The sequence below is a fragment of the Epinephelus moara genome, chromosome 1 (assembly GCF_006386435.1).
Source record: "Epinephelus moara isolate mb chromosome 1, YSFRI_EMoa_1.0, whole genome shotgun sequence".
Lineage (NCBI taxonomy): Eukaryota > Metazoa > Chordata > Actinopteri > Perciformes > Serranidae > Epinephelus > Epinephelus moara.
Window position 1 is genome coordinate 39,021,887 of NC_065506.1, and position 17,546 is coordinate 39,039,432.

General features: G+C 41.5%; 1 protein-coding gene across 5 annotated transcripts in view; it reads left to right on the top strand.

Annotated features, from left to right (window-relative positions):
- The window catches only part of myo9aa (myosin IXAa), a 163,653-nt gene that overhangs the window by 109,453 nt on the left and 36,654 nt on the right, over positions 1-17,546 (top strand). For 4 of the 5 annotated variants that reach the window (XM_050042063.1, XM_050042094.1, XM_050042080.1 and 1 more), the window contains 5 exons: positions 3,532-3,653; positions 5,671-5,812; positions 7,539-7,734; positions 10,029-10,148; positions 12,824-12,899. In XM_050042063.1, coding sequence (XP_049898020.1) covers positions 3,532-3,653; positions 5,671-5,812; positions 7,539-7,734; positions 10,029-10,148; positions 12,824-12,899 — 656 coding nt within the window. The remainder of the gene's footprint in view (positions 1-3,531; positions 3,654-5,670; positions 5,813-7,538; positions 7,735-10,028; positions 10,149-12,823; positions 12,900-17,546) is intronic. The other variant, XM_050042087.1, reaches the window with a different exon arrangement.

Consider the following 17,546-nt stretch of genomic DNA (forward strand, 5'->3'; position numbering starts at 1 on the left):
ATGAAACAAAAGCAAAATATGAGGACAACCTGCAGAGCAATTGTACAGAAGCCGATTCAGCAGATTCAGGAGACATGTTACTGTTGGTTGAGTCAAAATAAGAGTGAATCACAGCAGTAGTCGGAAAATGATTTAAAGACACATGGAGGGGGTGGATACAGTATCCTGTGCAGTATAATGCAATCCAATACAGCACCCCCACAAACCACAGCTCAGTGATTACCAAAGACTTGAGTCAGCACCCATCTGACACACAAATTGAATGTTATAAGCTTCACAAATGTTTATTCCAGGGCTGATGTATTAGATTATATTGCACAGGTGTTCCTTTTATTGTCTCCAGCCCGTGTGTGTGTGTGTGTCACGAGTGTTTGTTAAAAGACTCAAGAGTAAAAACCTGTCATTAGTAAGTCACTCAGTCAGAGACAACTATCATGTTCTGAGATGTTGATATTGCGAAAGGAAGAAAAGACGGACGTGTTCTGCAGCTTTAACTTTATTATTATCCAGGAGGAAGTTTGGCTTGCAGCCAGAAATAAACTGTAAGGTCACAGGTGTGCACAGAAGACACTAAACAACATAAACCAATATCAGTTCAGAAGACAATTCACTGATACCTTTGTGTATGTGTTCTTGTTATTACCCTCTGTAACCTGTGTTCCTCTCAAAATACAAAAAAACCCCAAAACATGCAGCATAGCAGAGAGTGAAAGAAAAGACCTATCCGATTTCTCAATAAAAGTAAATAAAACAAAACAAACATCCATATTTGCAGGAAAGATTTTTGGTCATTTTCACTGTTAGAAGAAATACTTACATTATTTAGTGAAGTAAAAGTAGAAATTTTAGATCTAAAAATACTCTGTTATGAGTAAAAGTCCTACATTGAAAATGTTACTTAAAGCTATCGTTATTAACTTTTGTTAAAAAGAAAAAATTGTCGTATTTTATAAACTGTCACAATATGCTCACAACACTAAATGAGACAGATAATCTGTAAAATGAGAAAGTTGGGTCGTCCGGTGGGCGGTGCTTGGTTCGTCACTCATCTGTTTCCAACATGGCGTCAGGTCACAGACTTTATAACAGTACACTAAAATATGTTTCTGAAAACATTTTGGCGAGAAATAAGCATTGTACATTTCTTCAAACCACAAATACATTACAACTGTATGTTTCTGAAGTGATGTAGTATGAGCTGACTTTGTTATCGGTGGTGAAGGGGATGGTGGATGGCGTGACACCTTGGTGAGACGCCTGCCAGGCTGCAGACCACTGTACAAGACAATGGTTGTTTTACAGCTAGTCATCGCTGCATTTCCAGCGGCTTTTTAGCCACTAAAGGTGGGTGTGTTTTTTTAGTGACCAGTCACCGTGTTTCCTTCCAGGGTGATGCCACAAAAAGCAGTTCAGTCACTTTAGTTAACACTTTCCTCAAGCCTACGCAGACAGCTTCCTCCATGCGCCTATGTGGAAAGCCCAAGACAGAGAGAGCACACCTGTCTGCCCTTCCATGTGCAAAAAGCCTGAAGCAAACCTCCCTGCCCTTCCATGTGCCTACATGGAAAGCCAAAGGCAGGGAGAGCAGCAGCAAAGACCCCCAGGAACAGAACAGAGCAGCTTCAATGACAAAAAGAAATGACTTTGATAAGTCAGACACAGAATGAAAAGGAAGAGCTGGGGTGGAGGCTGTGAGAAAAATGCTTGGTAGAGAATAATGACAAATAACAAAAAACATGTTGTATTTCACCTATCATGTCATTATATGGGTCATGTGATGGCCTCCTACTGGTTCCTGCTACTATACAAGTGGGGCCATACCTGTGTTGTATATTTTGAAAGCCCTGACGAAGACCTGCAGTGGCCGACACACGTTGGCTCCTCTGGTTTCCCATTCTCCACCAGCACCCGACACAAGATTTTGATGGATGATTGTATATACAGAGCAACCAGTCGTCTGCAAATTTGTACTTAAGTACAGTGCTTAAGTGAATGAACTTGGTTATCTTCCAGCAGTGGTTGAGTTTGTTTAGTGATCTTAAGTTTGTTTTGTAAGATCATTGATTTTAAAGCGAGACATGTAACTTTGAAAGTTTAAATGTCCTTTTCATACAGATAAAAATTGAGGTTATAATCAATAAAACAGATCCTCTCACAGTTCAGTTCACGCTAATGTCTTGCTGCCACAGCCTCACTTGGTCTGGTGCGACCAGGAGCTTACAGTAGCTGGCTTTTAAATATTTATAGCCGTGTATTTAACATTTATGAGTCAGTTTGCAACTTTATGGCTCTTGTGTTTTGGTACTACTGTGGCATTAACAGTTAGCATTCACAATCATCCCGTCAATACCATTTCTGCCACTTAAAATGTTTCCATAAGGACAAATGGTTGTTTTTCCACTGACTAAACACCGTCGCCATGTTGAGAAACAGAGAATCAAAATGAAACTGCTCTTGTTTCTGATATTGTGATAAATCCAACAGGACGAAGCAGCTTCACTTTTCAGGGAAGGGTAGCAGAGGGGACAGTTAAATCTTTAGTTGTTAACAGTCGAATGTAATCAGTTGGATTGTTTGCACGGAGAGAGCTCAGCGCAAACTACAAATCACTGCAAAGGACAAAGAATGTGTCGCAGACTGATTCTGTCAAACTGTTGCTATCTTAATGTCAAACATTTTTCTACAAGGACGGCCAGCAGCAGAAGTGAAACAGAAAATTACCCTATTTGAGTGCAGCATGCAAAACTTTGTCCATATCAGCACTCAGTTATTTGGTTTTATTTTACCAAATATAGAAGCAAAGGATCATCTTCCGTTTTTATTCTTCATGTCAAATTTGTTAGTAATTAACTTTCTTTTTTCAGCCGTCTCGCTTCAGGGTAACGAGGAGAGACGGGGGCAGGAAAAGAAAAGGAGACTGCAGTGATTTTTATTAAACCTCCCCAGGATTAAGGTCTTTATTGGTTAAATCTCTTTCCCAGGAACACAGGAAAATAACATGTACAGTATGGGGGAAGAACAAATGATGAATGCTCTGAATGCTTCTCTCATTATTAAACCACCAAGAGGACGGGCAAGATCTGAAGAGTGTTTTATAGCACGGGGAGACAACATGAAAGCAGGCAGACAAACAACATTGTTGCTTTGATTGAAACATTTAAAACAGCTCAGCCCACATCGGACCGGTTGTTTGTTTTTGATTGCACGTTGATAATTAATATTTTCATGGGTGTCGAGAGTCTTTGATGCCATTTGATGCAGTTTACCAAGACTCTTTCTCTGCATCTATCTCTTTTTTCTAACCGCTTAAAAACATAAAAGTACAATACAAATGTGATTTTAAAGATGAAGTTACATATAGATGTGATGAAAAAAGGCGTTTTTCTTTCACAGTCGGAGCTGCTGACATGTTCGCTTTATTGCAACATGAGAACTGCATCCAAAGAAAAAGGTCTACAGTTGTAAGAAAAGTCTTACTAATGAGGGTATACCTGACACTGAGCTCTCTGTTTGCATTGTGCGTCCCTGCAGGAGGAATACAGGGCAGAGGGCATCACCTGGCACAACATCGACTACATTGACAACACAGGCTGCATCAACCTGATCAGCAAGAAGCCCACAGCGCTGTTCCACCTACTGGATGAGGAGTGCAAGTGAGTCTTTCAGCCTGTCCGTCTGGCTTCCTGTTTGATGAGTTTGTTTTTTGGAAACTCATTTTATTTTCCTGTGAGGTAAACTATCAAGAACTCCTGGCAGGTAAAAGCAAACTTGGCAGGTATCCTGATGTAACTGCAATATCCCTTGTTTGATTACAGCAGGGGACCTTTGCTGTGTGTAACACCCCTCCCTGTCTCTCCTTGACTTATGTCTGTCCATATAAGCCCTGTTTCCACCAAACACTTTCGGTATGGTACCTCTGGAACCAAAGCTAACCCTTCAGACACGGTACCTAGACCCTAGCGTTTCCACTGGAAACAGTACTCTTAAATGTGGGCGAGGTTGTTGTCACTCACTGCTCCGTCCTTCACTCACTGTCTTTCCTCCTCCTGTCAGTCTGCGCCTTGTTCATCGTCCACAGAACAGAGTTAAACACCAACATTTTCAGAACAAAATAGAACAGGCTGCAGTGATAGTCTCTCTCCATGGGATATTTAAAAATAGCAGGTTTGTGAGATGAGTCCTTCTAAGGCAAGCTCAGGGGTTTCGTGTTGCCGTAGCCCACAGGAACGACACTATGTGGCGCTTTTTTTTTTCTCTTAGTGAGGATTAGAATATATATCATCTTCAGCTGGTCTGAAACTCCAAATGAATGCTAAGATCTTCTGCTAACAGTTTAGTTTGTCAGCTAGTTCTGGAGTTCTTATGCCCCCTAGTGGCCAAAATGCGATAAAAGCTGCTTTCATTGTCTACGTCGTGAGCTAAAAGGGAAACTCTGCTGATTTTCAACCAGCTTTGTATCATAACAATATGGGTAAAATGTGTAAATGAACTGTGGTAAGCTTCCCTCCATCTAACCAGCACCTAGATCTCCCTGCTCATCTTCCAGCTCTAGGGCTGTTGTTGCTCCAACTACAGATTGTACTTCCTCAATTTTGTATGCCCACCACCCAGGAAACAAATAGGAGATAAGGGGATCTAGAGAAAGAAAGCTGCCTCTCTTTCTCTCTTTCAAACTCAGTCTAAACACAGATGAAACTGCAAAACGAGATTCTGTTACTGTATCGCCTATTTCTTCCCTAAAATTTCTTCAGAAACATATTTTGGCTCATACCTTTTGTTACTGGCCGGCCGCCATATTGTTTCTTGTTCCAAAATGGACCAGCTGGCATTTATCACCCACCAGGGGGAGCATTTATTGGTCCGGTGCAGTGCAGTGCATTCTGGTAGTTGTAGGTTTTCTACCTCATGAGACAATAAATACATTTGGATTGTGTTAAATATGGTTGTTCTTCTGCTCTATAATCTTTGAAGTGTCATCAAATTACCACATAATGGAGTAACCTAGAGTGTAACCCCTCTAAACTGCAGAGTAAATGTAATCCTTTCAGGTTCATGACTGTAATGTGACTATTTTTACCTACAGTATTTCCTCCTTTATTCCCCTTCTTCTCCATTTGGACACTGAATCAAATTCCTCCCACTTGGAAAAGCTGGAAAGTCTTTTGGCCGTGTTGTTTTCATAGCTCAGTTTTCACCCCGTTCCAAAAAACCCCCGGTGTCTCATTCTTCCCCTCTTCTCTTCCTGTGAGCTGTTGATTTTCTGCAGAATCTCTGGCTCTCGATATTAAAGGACTGGAGAGAAATCTGAGCCGAGATCAGCTTAGAGTGATAATCCTCAACCTGTGGCGTCAGAGGATAAAATGTCAAAACTGGTTACAGATCAGATCACATGCCACGTTTCCAGTCATCCACAATAAGTACTGTTGTAGTAACTGTTGTTGTGACGGGTGGAAAAAGTCTTTAATTATGTTTCTGTGGATGATTAAATGAGGAATGTGTCGAACATTGTCAGTGTGATTTATACTGCAGCTTTCATGACGTAGCTGAGAGCTTTGAACCGGTGCATCAGCAGTGTGACCTGCCTGCTTGAGCTCCTTTCTTCATGTGTTTTCATATTAAATACAGATGTAAAAACTTATCAAATTAAACTCTTCTGTCCTTTTTTTTCAGTTTCCCTCAAGCCACCAACCAGACTTTGTTGGATAAGTTCAAGCGGCAGCATGAGGGGAACAGCTACATCGAGTTCCCTGCTGTCATGGAGCCCGCCTTCATTATCCGACACTACGCCGGCAAAGTCAAGTATGGGGTCAAGGTCAGTGTAACTGTCACCACACTGAGTTACTGATTAGACAGGAAGATGTGCAAAGGAATTAATAATAAAATACTGAAAGGAAGAAGAATGCAACAAATTAAAGCTGCAAACAGCAATGAACGAGCCCTCGCACCTCTGCACAACTCAGGGTCCTGGTAGGACGCCAGGTGACGCGGCTTTTCCTTTATGTAAAAGTCAGATACTGCACCAGCAGTGAGATGGTACATCATTCATAGAGCGAGGGTACTGGAATTACCCATTTCTCATCTGGTATTACTTCCTGTGTCCACTTTGTGGTGCTAGAGAACAAACTTAAGTCATGTGGCTGTAAATCAGTTGTAGACTACACCATGTAAATTTCAGGTAAATCAAAAGATAATTGCCTGACAAGTTTTACTTCCTGTTGCCAGTAGGTGGCGCAATCACCATGACTTGTAATGTGCATGTAGATGACTTCAGGCGTGGGGCCTTACAAAACATGTGAAATCTGGTGCAGATTGGACCATGTCTGATGAAGTTACAATCCACTTCCTGTTTCATGGCAAAACATGGAAGTTTGAGGCCTTGCTGCGGTCACATGGTTTGACAACAACTCAAGCTTCAAACAGCTTTTGATGTCAAAGGTCTTTAGATGGTACACACCAAATTTGAAGTCAATTGGATTGAATTTGGAGGAGGAGTTTGTCAATGTACGACCCCTGGAAATGGCCAAAAATCGGTCCATGTCATTGGTCCGACAGCCCATTGGTCCGACATCCCATTAGTCCGACGTCCCGTTGTTCCGATGTGTGATTATACTAGGCTATACTGTATTTNTTTTAACCCACACCATGATCTTTTCCTGACCCTAACCAAGTGGTTTTTGTACCTAAACCTAACCAGGCCTTAACCACAGGGCATCATGATGATTTCGGAACAACGGGACTTTGGAACAATGGGCTGTCGGACCAATGGGCAGACCCCCCAAAAATGCACAAAAATTTCACATTTAATTCAAAATGACTGACCTTCCTGTTGGGTTTAGGGAATGGCTTCAAGAGACTTTTTTTGTACATCTTTCGTACATGTAGGTGAAAGCACTGTCGGAGGCTGCTGCGTATAAATTTTGTAGAGGGCACTACTGAGCCTTTTTTTTTTTTGCACCTGCACATGAGACCCATGAAATATCAAATTTTAATTTTAATTTGCATATTTCTCAAAGGGGGTTTGATGTTATATTTTTCACCAGGAGCAGGATGGGAAATAATTTCAAAAGGGATCTAGTTGTAGTCTTGCAAATAGTGACTCTGCAAGATCCCCATTCTTTGCAAAATCTTAGTGTGTGACGATAAACTCACAGTCTGTAGATTTGAGAGGGTGTCAGAAGTATTTTTCAATGGCCTCTAGTGTATAGTAGGCATTATGGTTGTGTATTTAATGTAGCTGTATTGTTGTAATTATCAGCTGCCACTTGTTTGTGCTTGTTTGACACATTCTTTCCCTTTATTTCATTTATATAATCTGGGATAATTTGATATTACTGATAGTTTTGCGTTGTTATTGATTTGCTTATGCTTTATTTAATCTATTTTACTTTTTTTTCTCTCGGACCTTGCTTTCATGATTGTATTAATGTTTTATTCAAAGATCATTAGACCCAAGAAAGATTAGCAACTGCTAGGCAGAATAAAATAAACAAGTAATAGCTCTGACTACCATCGTATATCTCTGTTACACACACCCACAGGACTTCAGGGAGAAGAACACAGACCACATGCGCCCGGACATTGTAGCTTTACTGAAGAGCAGCAAGAACGCCTTCATCTGCAGCCTGATGGGCATCGACCCGTCAGCCACTTTCCGCTGGGCGGTACTCCGAGCCTACTTCAGGGCCCTGGTGGCTTTCAGAGAGGCTGGGAAGAGACACACGCAGAAGAAGACTGGTGAGCGGAAACTCCACTAATATGCACATTAAAGCTGTGAGGCAGAGGACGATGGGAAAATATTGTTGGGGCATAGAAAGTCAAAGATGTCTATATTATTTTTATTGTATTAACTGATGTTTAATTTGTGTAATTCACAGCATTTTGCTGCACAATTTTCAGTGGTTATATTAGGAAAAATATTAAAAATGATAAAAATGTGTGCTCATTGTAGTTTGTGTCAAAGCAGCAGAAAGTAAACACAATGAGGACATTTGACTTTACTGAATGGCATGTGAGCTTCACAGGTACTTTAACTCAAGCGAGAACAGTGGTAAACGAGCACACTATTAAATGGAGTGAAGAATGCTTATTTGATTATTCGCCTCCTCTTGCTGTGTTTTTTAAGCTTGCAGTTCACAGGCTGTCAGCAGACCGAGCTGCTCAGATGAAGATGTTTTACAAGCACAAACCAAGTTTCCTCACCATGTATAGTACTGTTTGCTCACATGCCATGCAGTTCTGATTTAGTCCTCTTCATTCAGTTACAGTTTTCTGTATCTTCGCCATATTTTGTGTTTCAGCAGTCACTGTTGTGTAGTATGTGTGCGTAGTGCCAGTAGTGCTGCCGTGTATTTACAGTAGCTCTTTGCTCTTTGTCTCTCTCAGCTTTGGCTCTCTACGAATGCCTTCTTTTCCCTCAGATAGACTTGATATGCAGTAGATATTAATGTCAGATGTTCTTTCAGCACTGCCGTCGTTTGAATCAGACTTGCGCTCTGCACCCTCCTGATCCTCCCACACATTGAGTTTTACATGTAGATGTTGTTATGCAAATATAGAAATATTGTACCCTTAGATATCCTTTAGAAATCTTTCTAACTGAACTCTAAAGATAGAGTCACCCAAGGGAACCTGTTACATGTCTTCTAAAAGATTTCTGCAAAATGTTTGTTTGTTTTTGACTTTATAGTGAAGTTTTTAATATGTAAACTCTTTGATTCCTTTTTAAATTATTATTATGGGCTAAAGTTTAAAGGTCCAGTGTGTAGGATTTAAGGGGATATATTGGCAGAAATTTAGTATGATATAATGAGTATGTATTCTTCAGTTTAAAGTCACCTGAAAATAAAAGTTGTCATGTTTTCGTAACCTTAAAATGAGCTGGCCGTACACATGCCGCTCTGGCGTGGCTCTGGCGTTTGAGTGCGCCAGTCGCATGTCCTCATTAAAAACAATGAATTTGAGCACGTAAAAAACGGCCCCTATATCAACATACAATAGGGAGCAGATCCTCATTCACAGAGTCCGTCGTAATGTATCACCAGGTTCGTACAGAAACCCAGAAAGGACAAACCAAATACTGGCTCTAGTCAGAACCATTGCACTTTCAATGTTAGCCAAGGTAGTTAGCAGTGCCCCCACGACTAGCCAAACGACACAAGAAAAATGCTACTTTAAAAGTGAAACTTATTTATTCAGCGTTTTTACTGGTTTAAATCACCAAATCCATTTGTTTTTGAGATTAAGAGACCTCTGCAGATAATTTGGCTCTGGGTAAAAACCTCCTGAATGTGTGGATCAGAAAAGAGGTTAGCACACATTAGCAGATGCTGAGTGAGCAGCCCGTCTGCGACATGCAAACAGTGTAGGAGAAACCCTGATTTGTAACATGACTGCTTTATTCAGTGTTTTTACTTGCTTAAATCAGCTGGTCTGTTTGTTTTGGTGAGGAAGACACCTCTGTGGATAATTTGGCACATTCTTAACAATGAACACTGAAGGAAATCTAACTAGAAATGAGTTTCAGCTGGCTGCAATCTGCAGTCCTCACCACTAGATGGCACTAAATCCCCCTAAATCTTACATACTCTATTCCTTTAAAGTTTTGACATGCTTACTCTTTGATTTCTTTTTTTTTTTTTTTAATTATTATTATTATAGTCTAAGTATTAAGTCACATTACCTTCAAAATCCTTGTCTAAGAGAACAAAGACTGTAGAATCAGGTCGCAGACAAACTTCTAGAAGACACTGTATATGTGCCTTTGGGGGGCGAACACCTACTCACTGAAATACAATGACAAACATCCTACTGCTGCAGTTTTGAATGTCAATCATCTTCTCTCCAGAAGTCTTGCACAGGTATCTCTCCAGTAGATGACTGCATCTCTTGATCTCTTCTTCTTCGCTGTCTAATCTGTCATTTCTCTCTCTCTCTCTCTCTCTCTCTCTCTCTCTTGTTTCCCTCCCTTCTCTTTCCTTGTGTATTTTTTTTTTTGCTCTCTTGTTTTTCTTTTGTTTTGCTTCTCCAAGGGCATGATGACGCTGCTCCCTGTGCAGTTTTGAAAAGTGTGGATAGTTTTAGCTTTCTGCAGCACCCTGTGCATCAGAGAAGCTTAGAGATCCTGCAGAGATGCAAAGAGGAGAAGTACAGTAAGGCTGCCAATACAACAATAACTCCTCCTTACTTTCATGTTAGACCCTGATGTGGGAAACTGCAGGGAAGAGGCTGACCAACATCATCAGTTTTACTGCACTGTGCTGTAGCCAAAGTCAAGCCAAAAGAGATCAAAATCATAAAGAGCATTCAAAGTTAAAGAGAAAAGTTTTTATTTTCTGCTATATTTGATTTACAGCTCTTATTTCCTATCATTAGACTAGATGCTTGTTGGTCTCCGCTCCCTCTGTCTCCCTCTTCCTTCTCTCTTGTGCACCTGCATGCATTTGTTCTTAGTCTCGTCTTGCATGTTGTTCTTGTCTAGCATGCTTCAGCCATCCTGTCACTTACACTGTGTTAGTGAAAGGCTAGCAGACAGATGCATGCTTGTTTTGCTCTATCGGCTAATTTTGGTCTGTGGAATCAACACCTCCAGGCATCCATCACTTTTTTTTGTTTTGTCACACAGCTACACGTTCATGTCCAGTCCTGTGTGTTTGGGCAGTGGGTGTAGTTGCTCGTCCACCACAGCACACATCTTAAAATCAACCAACTTCACCTGCCACTAATCCCACACAGGCTGGTGATGGTGATAGAAGACTGAGGGGGTTTAAGACATCACTAACCCGCTCACAGGCAGCTTTTACATGTGGTGCAGGACACACACAGCCGACCTCACACACTCCTCTCAAGGGTCACTTTTCCTCGACAAACATTTCATCACACTCAGATGTGTTTGTGTCTTTTTGTTTTGTGCCACCCTGCAGCTCCTGATGAGAGTGAAAATGTTGTACGAAGTGATGAAACTGAAAACGGTACACTGTTAAATCACCTGATAAAATACTCTGCCAGATTGCTTTTTTTATTTTAAGAAGGCTAACACACACGCTGTAGAGTTCCCTGATTGCTCATCACTGTGGCTGATCGGGTCAGAGGGAATGCTTGTGAATGCAGCAGCTGTAGGCCTGTCACCGCAAAAAAAACCCATCACACTGTAGTAACGTAACAAAGAAGCTTTAAAGGTTCAGTAGGTAATTTTTATTAAAGAAAAATACTATTTGTCATATTTGCTGAAACTGTTATTATATCCTGTCAGTAATACATGAGACAGAAAATCAGGTTCTTCTGCCTCCTCATAGTGCTCCTAATGGCATGTGCAAGAATGCACCGTGCCTGAACAGAAACAACCAGTCTTCACTTTCTGTAAAGTGCTGTAAAGTTTAGTTGATTCAAAAGTCACCCAAAACACACATTAAACACACACTAAACACGGCTTAATAGAGACAATTTCAAACACAAGTACACAAATCAGCTTCACTATAACTCACAGCATTCACAGACAAACGCTTGTCTTTATCTGGACACATTTTCTCCACAAATACATCATGCTAATGTTTTTACCACAAGCCTATGGCATTTTACATTGTATAAATTAGCCTAGCAGCTAGCGGACTTTTCCTCTACTCATATGAAGCCAGGGACAACAGCAGCATAGATAACAAGATAACAGCAAGATAACGTTATAAAGTTCGGCTCCATTACAACTCACAAGGTTCACTGACAAAACAACTGTCTTATACTAAACACATTTCCCTAACAAATATGTCATGCTAATGTTATTAGCACAAGCCTATGGCATTTTACACTGTATTAATTAGCCTAGCAACGAGCAGAGATTTCCTCTGCTCATATGAATCAAGGATTTTGGGAAAGACCACTGTGCTCAAACCTCTGGGTGCGTTGTCCAAAAAGAGTCCTTAAATGAATCAAAAAATGGGGATCACACACCTCCAGAATGCAGAAAAGTTAGTTTATTTTGTCATCTCTTCAATACAGAAAAAAGCTCAATGAATCGAGGATAAATCACACACAAGACTTAACATATACAGGTTACATCTCTTGCATCAGAGCGACTTTTCCGAGAGCTACGAGACCTGAAAGGATTCAAAACTGAAGCCATGTGCTTAAAAATATTCAGCTGTGATTGACCAGTGATTGACACTGCGTCAGACACCATTTGCTCTAATTGGTTGTTTTCATTCAAGCACAGTGGATTCTTGCAGATGCCTTTAAGAGCACTAAGAGGATCCAGTGAAACATGATTGTTTTCACAGATCATCTGTCTCATGTACTACTGTCAGGATACAGTGACAGTTTAAGCAAATATGACATAAAGGTTATTTTATAGAAATTATCGGCTGTAGCGTTAATGAAGCTCTGCTCAGAGTTTTACTTCTTTAAATTCTCCTTAGTTTGACCTAAATGATCACTGCCTGCTTTACTTCATTAGATAATCAATTATGGGACAAATCTATCTTGAGTATTGGTATTTTAAATACTAATCAAGGTTTTCAGATAATCCTTCAGTCCAGATTAAACTAAATAACTCTTCAGTATCATCCTTCATAATTCGACACTAACAAGAGCAACTCACTATTAACCTCACAGATCTTTGTTTCAATATTAAATCATCTGCAGCAGATTTTATGTCCAATAAAAAGGCACATAACACTCACTGCAATAACACTGGAGTGTCACATGGTGGGGTCCTGTTTGGGAAGGGTTTGAAGGAATGGTTTGTCTTTATGTCTGTTTGGTGTGTTGGTGAGAGTGTGTGTGTGTGTGTTTTTGTGTTCTTTCACATGACTCCAACCTGTCTGTTCGTGATCAGGTGTGACCCGAAAGAGTCCACGTACGCCGCTGTCAGACCTTCAGGGAAGCAACACCATCAACGAGAAGTCACCACGGTAAGAGACTGCTGAGGTTTGTTGTTAATGTGTGTTTCAAACTGTTTATTAAGCATCTCATCACCTGTCAGATCAAGACAGAGTTTCAGGAAATGGGTACATCTGAAGGAACTCAGTGCATTTTGGCATGTAGACATGGTGAAGATGACCTGCTGGAGTTCAAACTGAGCATCAGAATGAGGAAGAAAGGTGATTTAAGTGACTTTGAACATGGCGTGGTTGTTGGTGCCAGACGGGCTGGTCTGAGTATTTCAGTACTGCTGATCTACTGGGATTTTCTCACACAACCATCTCTAGGGTTTACAGAGGATGGTCCCAAAAAGAGGAAATATCCAGTGAGCCAAAATGCCTTGTTGATGCCAGAGGTCAGAGGAGAATGGCCAGACTGGTTCAAGATGATAGAAAGGCAACAGGAAGTCAAATAACCACTGGTTACAACCAAGGTCTGCAGAAGACCATCTCTGAACCAACAACACATCCAACCTTGAAGCAGCAGAAGACCACACCAGGTGCCACTCCTGTCAGCTAACAACAGGAAACTGAGGCTACAATTCACACAGGCTCACCAAAACTGGACAATAGAAGATTGGAAAAACGTTGCCTGGTCTGATGAGTCTGGATTTCTGCTGCTTTTCAGATGGTAGGGTCAGAATTTGGTGTGAACAACATGAAAGCATGGATCCATCCTGCCTTGTATCAACGGTTCAGGCTGCTGGTAGTGGTGTAATGGTGTGGGGGATATTTTCTTGGCACACTTTGGGCCCCTTAGTACCAACTGAGCATGGTTTAAACACCACAGCCTACCTGAGTATTGTTGCTGAGCGTGTCCATCCCTTTATGACCACAGTGTACCCATCTTCTGATGGCTACTTCCAGCAGGATAACGCACCATGTCACAAAGCTCAAATCATCTCAAACTGGTTTCTTGAACATGACAATGAGTTCACTGTACTCCAATGGCCTCCACAGTCACCAGATCTCAGTCCAATAGAGCACCTTTGGGATGTGGTGGAACGGGAGATTCACATCATGGATGTGCAGCCGAGAAATGTGTGATGTCATCATGTCAATATGGACCAAAATCTCTGAGGAATGTTTCCAGCACCTTGTTGAATCTATGACACCAAGAATGAAGGCAGTTCTGAAAAGGAGGTCCAACCTGGTACAAGCAAGGTGTTCTAGGAAATTACCTGCGGCAAAGGCCTCCAGTGCCTCAAACCATGGACGCAGTGGTTCATAATGTCCTAAAGGCCTTCAGGGTGTCTTGGAAACTTAATTTTGATCTTACATCCATATTACAAAGAGCTCTGGAAGTAGTCATCGTCAGCTAACCTCTTACTACCGTTCTTGCAGATGCTCTGTCACACTTGGCATGGCATGTCTTAAAAAAAAAAAAAAAAGTGTGTGTGCTGTGACCCTGAGCGTTGCTCTAACACCACCCCACTGAGACCCCGGTCCACCACCTCTTCTAATTAGCTGCGGACCGTGAGATTAGCAGCCCACGACAGCAACCGGTGGCACAGAGCGACTCGTACAAGACAGCTTTTGTTACAAAGGATCTCAGTCTGGGGCCGTTAAAACCCCTCCTTAATGTGATTTGCAACCTCTGCCCTCCCTCTCGGTCTCTTCCTCTCACTCACACACTCTCATCCTCGACATACTGGGAGAGCACTAAACCCCGCGCAGCTGCTGCTTGCTCCGTGATGTAAAGTCAGAGCTATGCATCGGAGTGAAGTGCCCGGAGAGTGATAAATATTAAGTCCCTGCAGGGTGCTTGTCGGCTGGACGGAGCGGCGGGACAGTGCGGTGCTTTATGGGACTCTCAGAGAGACTGTGGAGATAAAGAGTCACTACAAGAAGCATATTGTACCGTCACCATTCACTGAGATCGATGATCAACTGGGGAGAAATTCACTCTCATCTTCTTTATGTGGTGGGCCAGAAGCAGAGTGAAGATTTGTGCTTATTCTTTGGTACACATTGTGGCGTCAAACAGAATTTTCTGATTTGGCTGATAGGTAATAAACCCTTAAACACTGGTCCTGACATCATATAATGATGGAATATAAAGCCAGAAATAAAAATAAACCCAAAGACTTTGATTTACACGTACATAGTGGAGCTTTGTGGATCTTCTGCCATAATTTATAATGTTGTAATGTAATGCAGGCCGGTCGTACAAATCATATGCATCTGTACGACTCCTCTGGGCCTGTGGAGATTTTCCCCAGACTGTGATAAGGATAGCGCAGCAGTGTACTGGCTGTGTTAGAGAAGCATCCTCTGGATCTCTATCATGACCTCAGTAGAAGTTTTAGAAGTTTGACTGAATAAGAAAATGGCCCACAAGCTCTCCTAGTAGAGCGGATACCCCACGTACAAAGGCTTTGTCCTTGGCCCTGTGCTGCATGTGGCCCCCCTCACCCTGGATCTGTCCTGTCTAATAAAAGCAAAAAAGCTGAAGAAAATAAAAAAGAAAGAAAAAAGAAAATAATGGCAAGATTAAGCCAACAGTTTAAGGTCTTGTTATTTATTATTTTGAAATCAGAATCAGTTTTACTGGCCAAGTAAGACACACAGAGAATTTGGTTTCTGAATTTGGTTTCCAGAAGCTTTCAGAAGCTTAACAAGACGACAGCCATGTGCAGTTGTGCTTTAAACTAAAGGCTAACGTCAGTATAATAATGCTCACAATGAGCCTGCTGACCCTCTGTGTTAATGTAATGCAGGTGCAATGGTGGAATGTAGCTAGGTACATTTACTCAAGTACTTAGGTACAACCTACAATCGGGGCGTTTGTGTTAGTTTGACAGCCCCCCTTTTTACTCACCAACAGTGCTGTTGTCCCTGGCTTCATATGAGTAGAGGAAAAGCCAGCTAGCCGCTAGGCTAATTTATACAATGTAAATTGTCATAGGCTTTTGCTAAAACATTAGCATGATGTATTTGTGGGGAAAATGTGTCCAGATAAAGACAAATGTTTGTCTGTGAATGCTGCAAGTTATAGTGAAGCTGATTTGTGTACTTGTGTTTAAAATTGTTGTTATTAAGTCATTATTAATTTGTGTTTTGGGTGTGTTTCAAATCAACTAACCTTTATAGCACCTCACCGAAACCCCGTTGCCAACTAGTGTTTCGGAGGTGTAACTGCAGAGTGACACAAACACAATGGCCATGTGTGTAAGCTACGGCGTAGGCTGTGAAAAGAGCTGATGCACAAGTATAAATCCAGCTTCACAAAGTATTTTAACACTGTAGTGTTGCCACAGTTATGTAAGTACACCAACTGAGCACTTCTTCCACCACTGTGCAGGTGTTAACATCTTAGTTTAGCAAGCTAACATTGGCTCACAAAAGCATTAGGTATAATCAAATTTTGACCCTATGGTGGCACTAGATGAAAAGTGAGACGAATCCCCAAAGTCAGCAGAGTTCATCCTCTTCGGACCTTGAATGTGCGTACATAACATGACACAACTTTGAGATATTCCAGTCTGGTCCAAGGTGGTGGAGCGACCAGCACTGCCATCTCTAAAGGCTGAGAACAGTGCCAAGAGTAAATGTACTCTTGGCACTTTCATATGTGGGAAAAAAATATTTGGTGCTTCTTACGCACAGAAGAAGCTGAACACAGTGAGCACAGAGAGGGCTGTGGTTTGTATTTAATGCCAACACTGAAGTGGAACGGGCATGAGCCACTTTTTTTAAAGCATATTTATGTATTTCAACAGTGGAAAATCACTTCCAGCTCAAACTGCTGTCCCTGCACCAAAAAGCTGTTGCCCCAAACAGCTCAACCTCCTCGTCTTCTCTGTGTGTGCTCTGTATTTGTATTGACTTTCATTTTCATTAGCCGTTAAATTCCTCTCCACACGCTCGTCTCCCAGCGTGTTCTCTCTCCCTCAATGATTCAGTGATTCAACCTCCTGCGAATACCACAGTATGAGTTACCAAACACATCTCATCACTGTGTGTCATAGTGTGCAGCTTGTAACTCACCATTCTTTTAGCCTATTAATTATAACACTGGAAACAACACACAGTGCTCTGGTGAATTAATGATAGATAGCTCCTGCCACAGCTGTGCCCTGACTCTGAACAATGATGTTGGTACCTCAGCTGGCCTCTCTCCTCTCGTCCTCTCCTCTGGGCTCAAATAGTTGAAAATGGTTAATGGTTTTAACCGTGACCTGACCGCTGGTGTTTTTGTTTGTCTTCTGGGCAGGTGGTGAGGTTTCACCTTGAGGCCTGAGGTTTAAACCCTCGGAGGCTTCAGTAAACTGTGTCGAATCATGTGTGAGATGAGTTCCTCTCTCTGAGGGAGGAAACATGGAAACGTACTGCCCCCGCTGGTGACATTCCTTCAGGGAGAAAATATCCCTGTGCAGATAGAAAATACAAAACACTGTGTGATGCTGGTGAAGATTATTCATAGGTTACACTTGTCTCTGTGTGAGCAGTGTGTTGTGTCCCAGAGCACCTGGTGTTTGACAATAGGTCTGCAACCTTAAACACGCTGATAAAACCAGACTGTCAGACATTTATTTAATGTTTCTGATGAAGTAAAAAAAACTATAACAAACCCCAAACAGATCTTTTATAATTACTGTCTTATTACCGTGAAAAATATCTGTTAACAATGTGGAA